The sequence below is a fragment of the Myotis brandtii genome, unplaced genomic scaffold, assembly GCF_000412655.1.
Source record: "Myotis brandtii unplaced genomic scaffold, ASM41265v1 scaffold217, whole genome shotgun sequence".
Lineage (NCBI taxonomy): Eukaryota > Metazoa > Chordata > Mammalia > Chiroptera > Vespertilionidae > Myotis > Myotis brandtii.
Window position 1 is genome coordinate 2,375,066 of NW_005358137.1, and position 14,652 is coordinate 2,389,717.

The 14,652-nt window shown below is 44.5% G+C and overlaps 1 protein-coding gene across 1 annotated transcript in view; it reads right to left on the reverse strand.

The window, feature by feature from the left end:
• The window catches only part of RIN2 (Ras and Rab interactor 2), a 106,332-nt gene that overhangs the window by 22,640 nt on the left and 69,040 nt on the right, over positions 1-14,652 (reverse strand). Inside the window, 3 exon segments of the mRNA XM_014539487.1 lie at positions 6,794-7,369; positions 7,372-7,887; positions 10,832-10,923. Coding sequence (XP_014394973.1) covers positions 6,794-7,369; positions 7,372-7,887; positions 10,832-10,923 — 1,184 coding nt within the window.

The window sequence follows — 14,652 nt, forward strand, 5'->3', positions numbered from 1 at the left end:
TAGTTGTGATAATACAATTAACCCAATTTTGATGCCCTAAAGTAGAAATTATATAACTAGAGGCCTGGTGCACGAAATTTGTCACGGGTAGGGTCCCTAGGCCTGGCCAGCGATCAGGACCGATTGGGGCCTTCAGGCTGCCAGCTGGAGCCTCCTTCCCCAGCTGCTGGCTGGGGCCTCCCTTCCCCGGCTGCCTGCCAGGGCCTTCCTTCATTCTGCGCCACTCCCTGGTGGTCAGCGCATGTCATAGCAAGCGATAGAACTTCCGGTCTCCTGGTTGAACTCCCGAAGGGACACTTTGCATATTAGCCTTTTATATATACGTATAGATGATGCCCCACAAGAAAGAGAGGTGGTCTTCTTGCTGTGGTCCTCTATTTATTTAAACTAATTTTCAAAAATAATATAGGGCTTCTTTTTATATGCTGCAAGGCCAATCTTTCTCCTTTCTCTCTATCCCTTGTTAACTGTGTAAGGATGTTCAGTTCTTCCCGGCAATATGGTCACATGGACTAGATCAGAAGTCAGATCTAAGGTTTTAATTGCAGCTTGGCATTAATATGCCTCTCTGGTTGCATCTCTCAGAATGATTACTTATCTAAAATAGGGCAGATAACTCAAGGGCTTAAATCAAACTGTGGATTAAAAATTAAAAACAAGTCACACTAGATATTAAAGCTTGAGCCAGACTTACATACTCATTTTTTAAAAAGTGATCTGGAGCAAAGTAGTTGTAATTGTTTAACTCCTAAGAGATTTCTTCAAACCCCCTTTCTTATTCATTCTGTGGTCTCTGGTGTCTAACCACATTTCAGTATTTCTCTATTAATAAAAACACATGTAGCCTGGGGGGGCGTAGAGGGGTTCAATGAGGGAAAAGTGGGACATCTGTAAGACTTTCAACAATAAAGATAAATTTTTAAAAATAAAAAAATAAAATGGCTTAATAACAACATATGAATATGTAAATTGACACTCTTTTTGAAATAGATGGGAATTCAATTTAAGAATACTTTTCTTCAAAAATTACACATTTTAGTATACAGCAATTAAAGAAAAAATAGCATTGTCTTTTTTTTATTGTTGTCTTTTATGAATACAAATAGTTGGCTCTTTTGAATCGTTGATAGTCTGTGGTGGGCAGTTTGAGTGAAATAGAAAATCTGGGATTAGTAAAACTTTTGGAGTTGCAGAAATTTTGTTTTTCTTGAAATAAGACTTGAAAACAGAGGGATTTCCCAAGATTAGCATCAAATAAGAAATAAAAAGTTATTTTGCTTGAATAAAATAAAAACACTAACCACAAAAATGCAACTAGTTTTGCAAAGTGGAGATTTTACCACCAGAAATTTTGGTTTCCCATTGGTTGAAAAAGGGTGGTATGATGTAAACACTCACCAATGAGAAACACATGTTGGGGTAAGGAGGACTGTCATACCCTGTCTGTAGTTCCCACAGCAATAATGCGTATACCTCACTCTGTTGATGAAGTTACTGATCCCAGGGCTGTTGAGTAGGACCCGAAACTGTGTGCACTTTTTGTTAAAGCATCTGTTTGTCCTTCCATGTACCACTTTGGAGAGGGAGGGGTGAGTGGAGTGGATAACTGTTCACAGGGAAACATAATATAGGGTGTGGCATACATAGGTTTACAGCTGTTTGTATTATTATCAGTTAATAAAAAATAATACAAGAATAAACTCTGTATTTTGCATACTCACAACTGTAACTGTAAACCTACTTTGCCCCACCCTGTATATGGTCCTGGAATGAACAGAGAATCGGCTCACCTGGGAACTCACATCTTATCCTCATTGGCTTCATTCTCCAACCAGAAGAGTGAAGCTGATGTCAACCAACTTATATTTATTCAAGAACCTCTAAATAGCAGGGCTTTGGGGAGGAAGTGCTTTAAAGAATCAGCCAAACATATTGCAAATTCTCCATGACACAACCATGTAGAATGGCAGGTGTTTTTTTGTTTGTTTGTTTGTGTTTTAACTCAATGGAATTTGCCAGGGGATTTTATTTTCTTCTTTATACTTCTCTGTATTTTACAATTAATTTTAAGATGTGCATTTACTTTTTAAGTAAGCAAAAGCTAGTTCAAAATAAGTTCTTTTTATGAAACTACATTTTAAACTGAATCTTGGCTGAAATGATTCTCGGTCATGTTTTCTCTTTTTTTGTTTATTGAATTTATTGGGGTGACATTGGTTAATAAAATTATATAGGTTTTAGGAGTACAATTCTATAATGCATCATCTGTATATTGTATTGTGTGTTCACCATCCCAAGTCTCCTTCCATTACCATTTACCCGATTTTCACTCTTCTACCTCTCCCCCACCACACTTTCTCTCTAGTAATCACGATACTATTGTCTGTGTCTATGAGGTGTTATTTTTTGCTTAATCCCCTCACCTTTTTCACCCAGCTCCCCAACCTTCTTCCCCTCTGACAGCTGTCAGTCTGTTATCTATGCCTGAGTCTGTTTCTATTTTGTTAGTTTATTCTGTTTATTAGATTCCACATGTAAGTGAAATCATATGTTACTTGTCTTTCTCCGATTGGCTTATTTTACTTAGCATAATACTCTCCAGGTCCATCTATGCAGTTGCAAAGGGTAAAATTTCCTTCTCTTTTATTGCCGAGTAGTATTCCATTGTGTAAATGTACCAGCTTTTGTATCCACCCATGTACTGATGGACACTTGGGCTGCTTTCAAATCTTGGCTATTGTAAATAACGCTGCAATAAACATAAGGGTGAATATATTCCTTCAAATTAGTGTTTTGGGTTTCTTCAGGTGTATTCCCAGAAGTGAAATTGCTGGGTCATAAGGCAGTTCCATTTTTAATTTTTGAGGTAACTCCATACTGCTTTCCACAGTGGCTGCACCAATCCACATTCCCAACAGTGCATGAGTGTTCCCCTTTCTCCACATCCTCACCAACAGTTGTTGTTTGTTAGCATTTTTTTTTTTCATTTTGGAGATTGACTATCATTTTGTACTCACCTAGAAAGTGCTGACCTAAAGGGTTATAATAGGAACATATGGGTAAAGTGGCAATGGGTAAGAGCTACTTAGTTTTTTTCCACTGGGTTTTCTCTTTGTAATTGAAGAACCACTTTCTGAAGAAGAGAGATTAGCACTATCTCCATAAACTAAATGCATACACATTGCATTCATATGGTCATTTTTCACATATGAATGATGACTCTAATTCTACGTGGATAGCGAAATGCTTCCTTCAATGTCCTTAATTTCAGGATGGAAATTCTTAAATCCAGGCTTTAAATTTAAATTCTCACTTCCTAGTTCAGAACTATCTCCTTCACAAATTGCGGGAGAAAAGGACAGGACCAGATTTTCCAGAAATAGAGAACTCTAACTGGCATTCTTTTTTTTTCAATCCTCACCAAGGATATGTTTTACTGATTTCAGAGAGAGGGCAAGGGGGGGGGAGTGCTAGTGGAGGGGAGAGAGAGAGAGAGAGAGAGAGAGAGAGAGAGAGAGAGAGAGAAGAAACATTGATCGACTGCCTCCTTCCTGCATGTGCCCCTACCAGGAATTGAACCACTAGCCAAGGTATGTGCCCTGACCAGAAATTGAAACAGCAACCTTCCTGTGCATGGAATGACACTCTGAGTCACAACAACCAACTGAGCCACACTGGCCAGGGCATAACTGACATTCCTGAAAAGCCTTACAAGCATTAGTAGACACCTGTTCAGAACAAATTTGAGGCTTGGGATTCTAGGGATGGCAATCCAACTGAGTCTATTCAAAGTGACTGCTTCCATCCGGGAAGTGAGATGTGGTGAGAATGAGCAGACAACAGAGAGAGAAGACTTGGTTTGAACCCAGGCTCCCCTACTTACCAGTAGTATAACCCTCTGCATGTCACTTTATTTATCTTGGCCTCCATTCATAAATATGCAAACCACAAACAATACTTAAACAAATGTGCCAACCTTGACTTGGTTATGAGGCTCAAAGGAGTCAATTTATTAAGCCTGTAGTAAACTAGTGAGCCCTTCATTTATGAATATATCAAAATAGACAACTAGACTAAGTCCATTTTCTTCTCAGTTCTAATAGAGTAGCTTGTGCATGTACGGGGATTGGCTTTCTAAAAATTGGGTCACCTCTTTCCCTCCAGCCGGACTTGTAATCAGTTTTTTGGGTTAACCTCTGCTTGGTATACCTTCCTCTTAATTTCAAAAGCCCAGCATATTCACTGTACTTTCAAAACAGAATGATGATTCCTGGGGAAGCAGCAGATGTGAAGTACCTGTTTTAATGCAAAAGCTTTATTTTTTTAAAATATATTTTTATAGATTTCAGAGAGAAAGGGAGAGGGAGAGAGAGAGACAGAAACACCGATGATGAGAATCATTGATTGGCTGCCTCCTGTACGCCCCCTACTGGGGATCGAGCCTGCAACCCAGAATGCAAAAGCTTTAAAAACCAAAACAAACCAATAAAAAAAAATCATAGCAAAGCTTAAGTTGGTTACACCCACATCTCCACAGAGCTTTAGTCTGAGCTGCCTCAACAAAGGGTCAGCTTCTATTCCAATTCCCTTAATTTCTTTCTTAATGTAAAATTTTTCTTAATTTTTAGTTGAGATGTAATTGACATATAACAATGTATTAGTTTTAGGTGTACAATGTACTTTGAATTTTTTTCAATTCCCCTTAATTTCTGATGAGAAAATGTGAATGTAGGCAGCAACAAGGGGGTAAGTTAGAAGAACCTGGGCTTTGAATCTGATAAGGAAGCTCAAATGCTGCACCTGCTAAGGTTACTAGCTGGTGTGGCCTCGGGACAAAGGACTCCAGCTGGCAAAGCCCTGCCTTTCTCTACCCCACAGGGATGGTGCCCATGCCTGCTTCCCGGCTGAGGCCAGAACTCACTGAGATTGTTTGATTAGGCCACCCGGCTCAAATTAGGGGCTCCATAGATGTCAGCCTCCCTTCTTGTAGAGGACCTTAGATTTTAAATTAAAAGCTGCATATTTCTGAAGTAGCCAAGTGTATATTTATTTTTGGAGAAAATGGGGTCATGCACTCCAAGAGCGAGTACATCAAAAGGATGCAGGAGCCATTTCCGGTCAGGTCACACACCTAGGCTTCAGGTTCCATCCCCAGTCGAGGCTCAAGCAGGAGGCAACCGATCGATGTTCCTCTCTCACATCGATGTTGCTCTCTTTCTCTCCCTTCCTCTCTCTCTAAAAAATCAATTTGAAAACACACACACACATCCTCAGGTGAGGATTAAAAGAACAAAAACAAGCTGGAAGAAGAGCTTCTTGGGACCAGTACGCGGGTTGGTGCTTACACTCTCAGCAGGGAAGGGAGGGAAGGCCCTTGTCCCCTTGCGAGCCTCCTCTCTGTAGGCTGGTTGGCTTGGTGATGCCTGCCACATACCTCAGGGCTGACATCAGCGCCTGCCTTGCTCTCCCCGTGGGCCGCCTTCAGAGGAAGCTTTTTGTGTAGGTTCTGGGTCCTTATTATACTATTACGTCTGAGCAGGTCTCCCCTGAGAAGCAGGATCCAGTGGCATGGGGGGAAGAGGTGGTCTGTGTGGTTATTTTGATTTTCCTTGAAGCCTTTTCCAATTCTGAGACACATCACAAGGGCACATTCCTCCCAGCCTCTCTGTCTTCAGCTCTAACCATGCCTCATGGACCCAGGCTCCAACCACAGAAAAACAAACAAGGCTTTGATTCCGTTGTGAGAAAATCAAAGAACTGCTGAAACTCACTCAAAGGGGGGGTGGGGAGAAAGAGAGTGAGTGAGAGAGAGAGAGAGAGAGAGAGACTACTCCTTACCATATACTGTGTACTACTTTCAACAAACAGCCTCAATCAGAAAGAAGAAACTTGTGTTTAGCTTTCTGAACTGCCTGGAAGAGTTTGAGAGCTATTTTGGCTGTTGCTGCCCAGTGAATGAGGTTTCTGAAATTAGTCTTTTAGAGTCAACCTTCTGAAATTAAAAAAAAAAAAAGCCTTCAACACTCTCACCCTGGAAAAAAAGACTGCCTGCCAAGTTCAAATTTTCCTTGGCCAAAGTAACTACCAATTCAGCCTTTCAATGAGGTTATAAAGAAAGTATTTCCCCTTGACTTCGGAGAAAACACCTTTCATGTGACCTCCAAACTGTTACTTATTTTTTAAAGGCACACAAAATAAACTCCCCCGCCCCCCTTACTCCAAAACGGTGCTTGTCACTGAATTCTGTAAGATCAGAAGTCTTTTGGGGACCAGGGTGACAGGGGTCTTCTGGATGTTGGTCATGTTCTACTTGCTGAGCTGCACACTGTCATCGCTGCGCTTTTCTGAATGTAAGCGATGCCTCAATAAAAAGTCCTTCCCAAACAAAGCAAAACCGAACACCCACTGCCCCCGCCCCCGAAGACAGCAAACATAACTTTCTGTGCGTGCACAGCCTGTGGAGAGCCACTTTCAGAAAACCCTCAGCAGAAATGTCTCACACACACAGCACAACATCAGACGGCAACCGGACGCTCAGAAAGCAAACTTGATCCCCAAGCTGAACCATTCTGCAATTCCCATCAGCGGCTCCCACTTTTCCAGCCTGACTGGTAGCAGCCCTGTGAGGTCTATGTTAAGAAGCTAAGTTGGCATTCAAACTGGGGCGAGGCAGAGTATGCTGATGTTTTGAACTCCCAGAGAAGTCTTCATTCAGGCGAACACAGAATGCACTGTCCTACGAGGTTACTGTATCATATACGTGCCTCTACATAAAGGCAAAGTGGGCACTTACCTATTTGGTCTTCGGGGATCAGCGACTCAATGGGGGGGTCCAGCTCCGAGCTCTGAGACAGGTAGTTCTTCACTTGGGTCATGAACTGCCGGATGGTCTGCAGCAAGTCCGTGCTGGACACATGGCACTCCTTGTTCTCCTGCAGAAAGCTCACGTAGTCCTGCACCAGGCAGCCGAAGTAGGTGCACTTGTCCCGGGACAGCTCGGAGATCCTGCGGACCATGCGCTTCTCGGGGGTCATGAAGGAGCTGAACACCCCGCTCATCTTGCGGAGCTGGGACTTGAAGAGCTTGGGCAGCACGAAGGAGCTGTTCCTCTTCTTTTTGGACTTGATGGGGGGGGCCATGGTCTCCTGATCGCTCTCCTCTTCGTAGTCCTCCTCCAGGCTGCTGTTGGTGTCTGCCTCGTAGCCAAACAGAGGCATGCTGCGGTCGAACTCGAGCGAGTCGGAGGAGGAAGTGGAAATGCTCATGTCGCTGAGCCTCTGTCTGCCTCCATGCCACGGGGGCCGTGATTCAGAGCAGGCGGGCTGGGCCCTTGTGCAATCGCCCGGGGCCTCGGCAGGCGGGGCACCCCGCCAGGCTGGCTGCTGGTCAAGGTCTTTGCGCCGCCTCCCGCCTGCAGAAAAGAAGCCTGCTTCTTCAGCCGGGGTGGAGGGATGGGGGTTGGTTTCGTTCCAAGCAGAGCTACGTTCCCATGTTTGTTATGGTTGACTGTTTCTGGCATGCTCGCCCGGGTTTCAGTCCTGGACAGCTGAGGGCTTGTGTGCAGACTATTAATAGCGGGTGGCGGGGGCCTGGGTGGGGGGGACCGAGGCCTCTCGGTGCCATTCGCGTTGGGAGTCCTTGTGCAGGGCCGCTTCAGGCCTCCACTGAGGTCCTGGCTGTGCACTTTCAAGAAAAGAGGATTAATAAAACACAGGGCTCCGTTGGTCTGGCTGCACTCCAGCTCCGAAGGCGTCCTGGTTTTTATAGAATGCACTCCATTTATAAGGCAGAGCTGGCGGGAGGCAGGACAAACACCGTCTGAGGAGGGAGGCCTATGGGGAGGTGGAAGGTTTGGGGGTTTGTTGTCAGCTGGAGAGCTCCAAAAATCTGAAAGTCATTATCAGTGAACACAAGAATGTAAATACAGTACACGGGGTCATTCCTTCACAAATAAAAAAAGCACAGTTTCATGACAATCACAATGGAAGGGGAAGCACTTTTGTTGGTTTTTTTTGTTTGTTTGTTTTGTGTGTTTTTGTTTTGTTTCTGTTTTGTGTGCTTTAACTGCATCATTCCCATACTGGGAGGGTAGAAATGCTGCAAGCCCAGCTGTGGGCTCAGGCAGGCGCCAGGGATTTTCACCTTCAAAGCCCTTGAGAAATGGTGTGGCCAACATACAAAGCCAGCCCAGACTTCTCCCAGGTGAGGCAAAAAGAACCAGATACAGTGTTTGTTTGTTTTTTACAGTATAAGCTTAGAAAAGGCCAGAGGGCTCCCTGACATTACAAAAACCAAGCCACTCTCAAAGCCACAGCACCCTCCCCAACCTACTTCTCCTGGGATGCCCTCCACAGAGGGCGGGCAGTTCCCCTTTAATGGGCAGGAGCGGCAGCTGGGGCCTGAGGGATGTTACACAATCCGCTTGGGGTTTTACGTGTTCAGCATTAAAACCCAAAAGGAGGAAAAAATATACTCATGGGTCCCATCAGCAAAAACGAGGACAGCAAACTTATGCAAATGCTAAGTCCAAGTTCAACCATTTATCTTTGTGGTTTGCTGCCCATCCGCCCCAAATCCTATAACCTCCTCACCCAGAGCTATACATATTCAACACTCTTTGGAGCAGTACACGTTGCCCATTGCAAGTCCTACTGCCAGAGTCCCCTTTTCCAGCTGGGTCTCAGTTTTCCATGCCAATCGAGGGAGGCAGTGCTGTCTGCTGTAATTTCCATCTGGAATAAGGTCATTCTCTCTCTCTCTCTCTAGCTCTGCCTTGCTGTGTTTGCTTACAATGTGTTTCTTTCTTGTGGGCCCAGAATGGCTGGTCATGGGGTGTGGGGAGAGACTGATATTGGGAGCACTTGCCCTGCCTTGTCTGTGATGGAAACATGCCTGATACGGGGGCTTGTGTCACCTGCCTTCTCGCATCCTTCCTTCCCCTCCCTCTCGTTCTGTGCTGTCCAACACGACAGCCAACAGTCCGCTATCTATGGCTGTTGAGCACTTGAGATCCAGCTCGTGCCTCAGAGAAACTCAGCTTTCACTTTTATTTAATGTTACTTAATTCAGATTTAAAGACTGATGCTCAATTCAGTTCCTGGAAAACTGTGAAGTAGGCTTGGCATTTGGGTATGTGAATCTACTTTTTCAACCGTAAATTTAATGAAATCTAAATGCACATCATGTATTTCTGTTGAAAATTTAGTGCCTAAACAGAGATATGCTGGAAGGAGAAAATACATACTTAGTATGAAAAGAAGAATGTAAAATAGTTCATTAATATTTTAATATTGATTATATGTTGAAATAACATTCCAGATATCTTTCATCAAATAAATTATAAAAATTAATTTCACCCATGTCCTTTAAATTTTCTTTAATGTGACTACTAGGAAATTAAAAATTACACACTGGCTGGCCTTCTATGTGTTTCTATCGGCCAGTGTGGGTCTTGGTGGAACTGCTCCGACTGTCAGCCAGGGCTAACACAGGCGATGTTTGCCTTTTTCTTTGCAGGGCACTACTGCTGCCCATGACACTTCAGTCCTTCTGCGTCAGCACAAAGCATACACTGCACGCTGAACCCCGAATTCAGGAGTTATGGGGACAGACGTCATAAGAGAAAACTGAGCCCTGATGCATGTCTTCAAGGGGTCTACAGTCTAGCTGGTTATATTAACTTAAATTCAGGAACTGTTTAAAACGCTAAAGGTGTGTAAAACTCAGTTTGTAGGAGATGGCATAGCTTTTCAGCAGGGACATTTATACAGCCCTGGTATTTTTTAGCAGGATTCTATTCCCCAATCCTACTACCCAACTGCCCATGGCCAGGCTCCAGACACACTGGGCAATTCTTTTGGAGCAATCCGGGTTGCAGAACCGAATCTGAATCTACCTCCGGGCTTCTCTACGAATTATGCAGGCTCCCTTGGCAACGACATCGGCTTCAAAACAAGTTTATATTAACAGAAAAATATGCCAAAGGGGCAACACATACATTTTTATTTGCTGGGTCAAATATAGTTTCTTAGGCCTTAGGAATCCCAGCACTTGCCCTTCGGAGTCGCAAGCTTCCATTCAAAGACTATGGCCTGGTTGTTTATCTGCAGACCGAAGCCCTACGATCTTAAGGGAATTTTCCCTTCTCATCTAGGAGGGAAAATGTTCTTTAAAAGTTAAGCCCACATGAAATCCCCAGGACAGTGGGACAAAGAAGTGAAACTGGGTGAACTGTATGTCCTGACCACTGTCAACCACTGTCTAGCAGCACGGTGTTGGGTTTAGGGCCTCCAAGAGGCCAGAGGAGGAGCCAGTGCCGGCCAGAGCAAGGATACTTGGCGGCGTAAGGGACATGGCCCAGAACACCAGGACCGGAACTGAACAAGAGAGGAAGCGCGACAGATGTTACTCTAGACGCCTGTGCTGTCAGGAGTTCCATCGATGCCCGATGCCCGTGCTTCCTCTAGAATCAAACCCGAGAGGCGCCACAATGGGTTTCCCTTTCTGTCAGGCACTGCCTTTCCCCAGCAAGATGCCCCAGAAAGGAGAGAAATGACACACTGCGGAAGTGTGCATTAGGATAGCTCAAACGCAAAGACGCTGCGGGGCCATGGGAATTGTTACCCAGACAAACTCAGCACGGGCCTTTGCGGATTGGTGCAACATCTGACTTAGGAAAAGACTCTCAGAAGATGTGACACAGGAACCTTTTGGACCTGAAGTTTTGCCACGGAGGTCGGGATTACTCTTTGATGTATCATCAGCCAGCCCACCATTGACTCTGCTCCATGGAGTCATTTCAAAAGAGACCTGGGCCGGGGCCCCCACTTACTTAGTCCCAGCTGGGCTAGTTCTTCAAGCTGAGCCTCAGTCTTGGCTGTTGAAATGGCATAAGGCAACTTCAAGGTAAACGGCAGAACGTCCCTAATTTTTCAGGAGAGAGAATATTTGTAATTACGTGTCATGTTTCTATCTCTTACTTTTATTTCCATCCTAGACGTATTTTAGCTTAAACTATTTTAAGTGTCCTAAGTAGACATCAAATCATGCCTAACCGGAAAACTTCTGCCTGTGTTTTAACACACTCAGGACCAGATTTCCTTCCTGGTTAGTTACAATGTACCTCGGGTTAATATCGGAACTGTCGGTGGATCTATCATAGACATAAAACATTCTTACTGATTTCCTAGATGCTCTGAATGTTGGCTCCCAACTCCCAGGGCAGGAATGTGCAATTTGAAACCAACATTTATTGTCCCATTGCCTTGTACGTGACAGATTCTCAATGAATATTGACGTAAGAGTTCCTCTGTGTTTTTTAGGGTAAGTGCACATGAACCCCGGGGCGTCTTGTTATACTGCATACTCGGACTCGGAAGGTCTGGGTGAGGTTGAAGATTCGGCATTTCTGCCAGACTCCAAGGCCATGCTGCTGTCCTGAGATCACACTTGGAGTAGGAAGACAAATCTACAGGACCTCATGCAACATCCCGGCCACCACGTAGCATGCAGGTGCCATGTGTAGACCGACAAACACTGCACTGCAGCAACGCAGACCCACAGGCCCAATAAGAAAATGCTGAGCTGGCACCAGGGTGCTTCCATGTCCAGGGCACAGTTCTGCCCCTAGAAAACGCATGGACCACGATCTCTTGCTTTCTCAGAAAGGGTAAAGGCAGGCTTAATAAACATATGTTCATTTTCATATATAGGGGTAGGGCCATGCTCTAAGCATTGGCGAGTTCTTCACAGGGCTCAGCACAACACCTCACCTATAACAGACAGGGAGAAAGTGTGTTCTGAATAAATGAATGGATGAATGTTCAATACAATGGTGTTATTTTTTTTTTTTCAGTGGTGGTATTGGTTTTATAATGAATTCATTAATTCAACAAATGTTTATAGTCATCTATGATGTGCCAGACCCTGTTTCAGGTGGTGGGAAAAAAAAACAGACAAAAGTCCCCACCTGCACGGAGCTTCATTTAAGTGGACACCAACAGGCAATAAACAATTATGCAATTGACAGAATCTACGAGAAGGGGATGTGTGTCCTGGATAAAAATAAAGTGCAAAAGGGGCATAATAAAGAGTGTTCACGTGTGAGAGTTGGCCAGGGACGGCCCCAGGAGAGGACAGCGTTTGATTGAGCATCTAAAGGTGGCCAGGGAGTAAACGTGAGGAGAAGGACTCTCCAGGCAGAGGGAGCAGCAGGAGCAGAGGCCCTGGGGTGGGAGAGGGTGTGGCATGTGTGGAGAACAGCCAGGGGCCATCGTGGCTGGGGTGGAGTGAGGGACAAAACTTGGTGCTTCTGCTTGTGTTTTGTCTATACAAGATGCCCTAAAAACTTCCATTGAAGAGATTAACTATACAAAAAAAACTTGTTGTCTACTATAAGATTAGGCAACATTCTTGGCTGCATTGGATTAAATCCGGATGACTGAGAATTTTGGAACCCTTGAAGCTGCTGACAATGAATAACAAATTAGAAAGGTCAAAGAAAAGAGCCAAACATAAATAAATGTACTAGTGTCACGAGGGCTCTAACACACTGCTAATAAAAATGCTAGGAGTCGGGCAGGCTAGACAGGGTCAATGGGGGAAACGGGGAACATATGTAATACTTTCAACAATAAAGATTTTTTTAAAAAATGCTACAAGTTGGCAGTCAGGAGGCTCCTGTTTCCTGGGGTGTCTAGCCTGGGTCACCTCTTGCTTCCAGAAGACCCTTTCACCTGCCCCCAGATGCTGTGAGCACCTCCTTCTACTTGTCACCTTGCATCTGTTCCAGAGGAAGCAGGTGGAGCCTCAGGGGATGGCAGCATCTGTACTAGCTGCTGCCTGACCCCGGGAGACACATGACCCTGGTTATAATCTTCCACGAAGATCAGTGGGAACCAGGACTTTGTAACGCCTAAGAGCCACGCGAATATATGTTTTTATGGCTGTACCAACTTAATATCTACTTTCATTGGGCAATTTGGGGGAGAAAAGCTACATACAACACAATCAACTTAGGTTTATTTTAAGCTTTTACCTTGCCCAATGCAGTACCTTGAGCTTAAATATCACATGACTGTTTTTGTTTTTTCTTAATGACACAGATGACAGGAAACAACACCTGCCATTTGTTAATGGGTGGTTTTAGGCTTTGATCTACTAGAAAATTAGATGTTGTACATGAGTCCTCTTCCAATGTGCCAGCCAGGCCCAGCACAGCATCTCCTCCAAGCACACAAGCACATGCTCACAGGCGCTCTCTCTCTCTCTCTCTCTCTCTCTCTCTCCACACACACACACACACACACACACACACACACACACACGGGCACTTCCTTCTCACCTACACACTGTTAAGTAAAGGGGCCCTGATTCTAAAACTTGCATAACAGATCAAATAAAGCCATCTTAGGTATAACCATTTCACCCAAGAGTTTTATTTTATTTTATTTTAACTTTGCTCTATACATGTCGTATTTCTAAAGGGGAGAACACTAACTTCATTGACCACCTACTATTGCATTGCACCCAGCACCTTACCTCATGGGGGGCCCATACACACCCTGGGAGGAAAGTTACATGTCCCTCTTTCCATAGGTCAGGAACGTAGGATAACGTAGATGAATAGGTCCCTACACCCACTCACAGAGCTGATGTGGGATGAAGTGTTGGACCCCAAGCCTGTGGATCTGTGCTGGCTAGTGGGAAAATATGGGCTTTGGTATCAACGCAGGACTGAGTTCAAATCCATTACTTGCTCCTGGTTAATTGAATGTGGGCAAGTCTCTCACTCTCGCCAACCCACAGAGTCTTCATGATCCTAATTTCAGGGTTTCGATGAGGATTAGAGCTAATGTGTGAATGGTGCCTAGCACAGATACGGAAATCCCCTGAAATGACAATGATATTTAATAATTAATCATGATAATTATTTCTACTCAAAGTGCAGGTTAGGACCAGCGGCATGGGCCTATCTCCTGGGCACTCGTTGGAAATGGGCTCTCAGGCGCTGCCGCAGACCCCCGCAGTCGGAGTCTACATTCTAACAAGCTTCCCGGTGGTTCTGGCAGAAGTTTGCCAGGCAGTGCCCTACACTTCACCGATGACACCAACCGACAGAGAGCTACTAGGCACCGCTGGCCAAGCTGTGCACCACTATTTGTATTCTCAGCTATACTTTTCAATGCCCTCCCGGTGTGGCAAATCACATGCTTACTGATCCGTTGAATTCTCTCATCTAGTGCATACGTGCATATATGCTCTGTTTGAATGCCAGAGCTGACAGTCCAGCCACCTTCTCTACCTGAATATATTCAGGTACTAACAACCAACTAGGACAGTGGTCGGCACACTCATTAGTCAACAGAGCCAAATATCAATGGTACAACGATTGAAATTTCTTTTGAGAGCCAAATTTTTTAAACTTAAACTATATAGGTAGGTACACTGTTATTAACTTAATTAGGGTACTCCTAAGGCTTAGGAAGAGCTACACTCAAGGGGCCAAAGAGCCGCATGTGGCTCGCGAGCCGCAGTTTGCCAACCACGGAACTAGGACATTTCAAAAATATTTTGGTAAGACTGGGTCAAATCAATTAAGAACACATGTAAGTAAATGAGTAACATGATGAAAAGGAGAAACAAAAACATCAA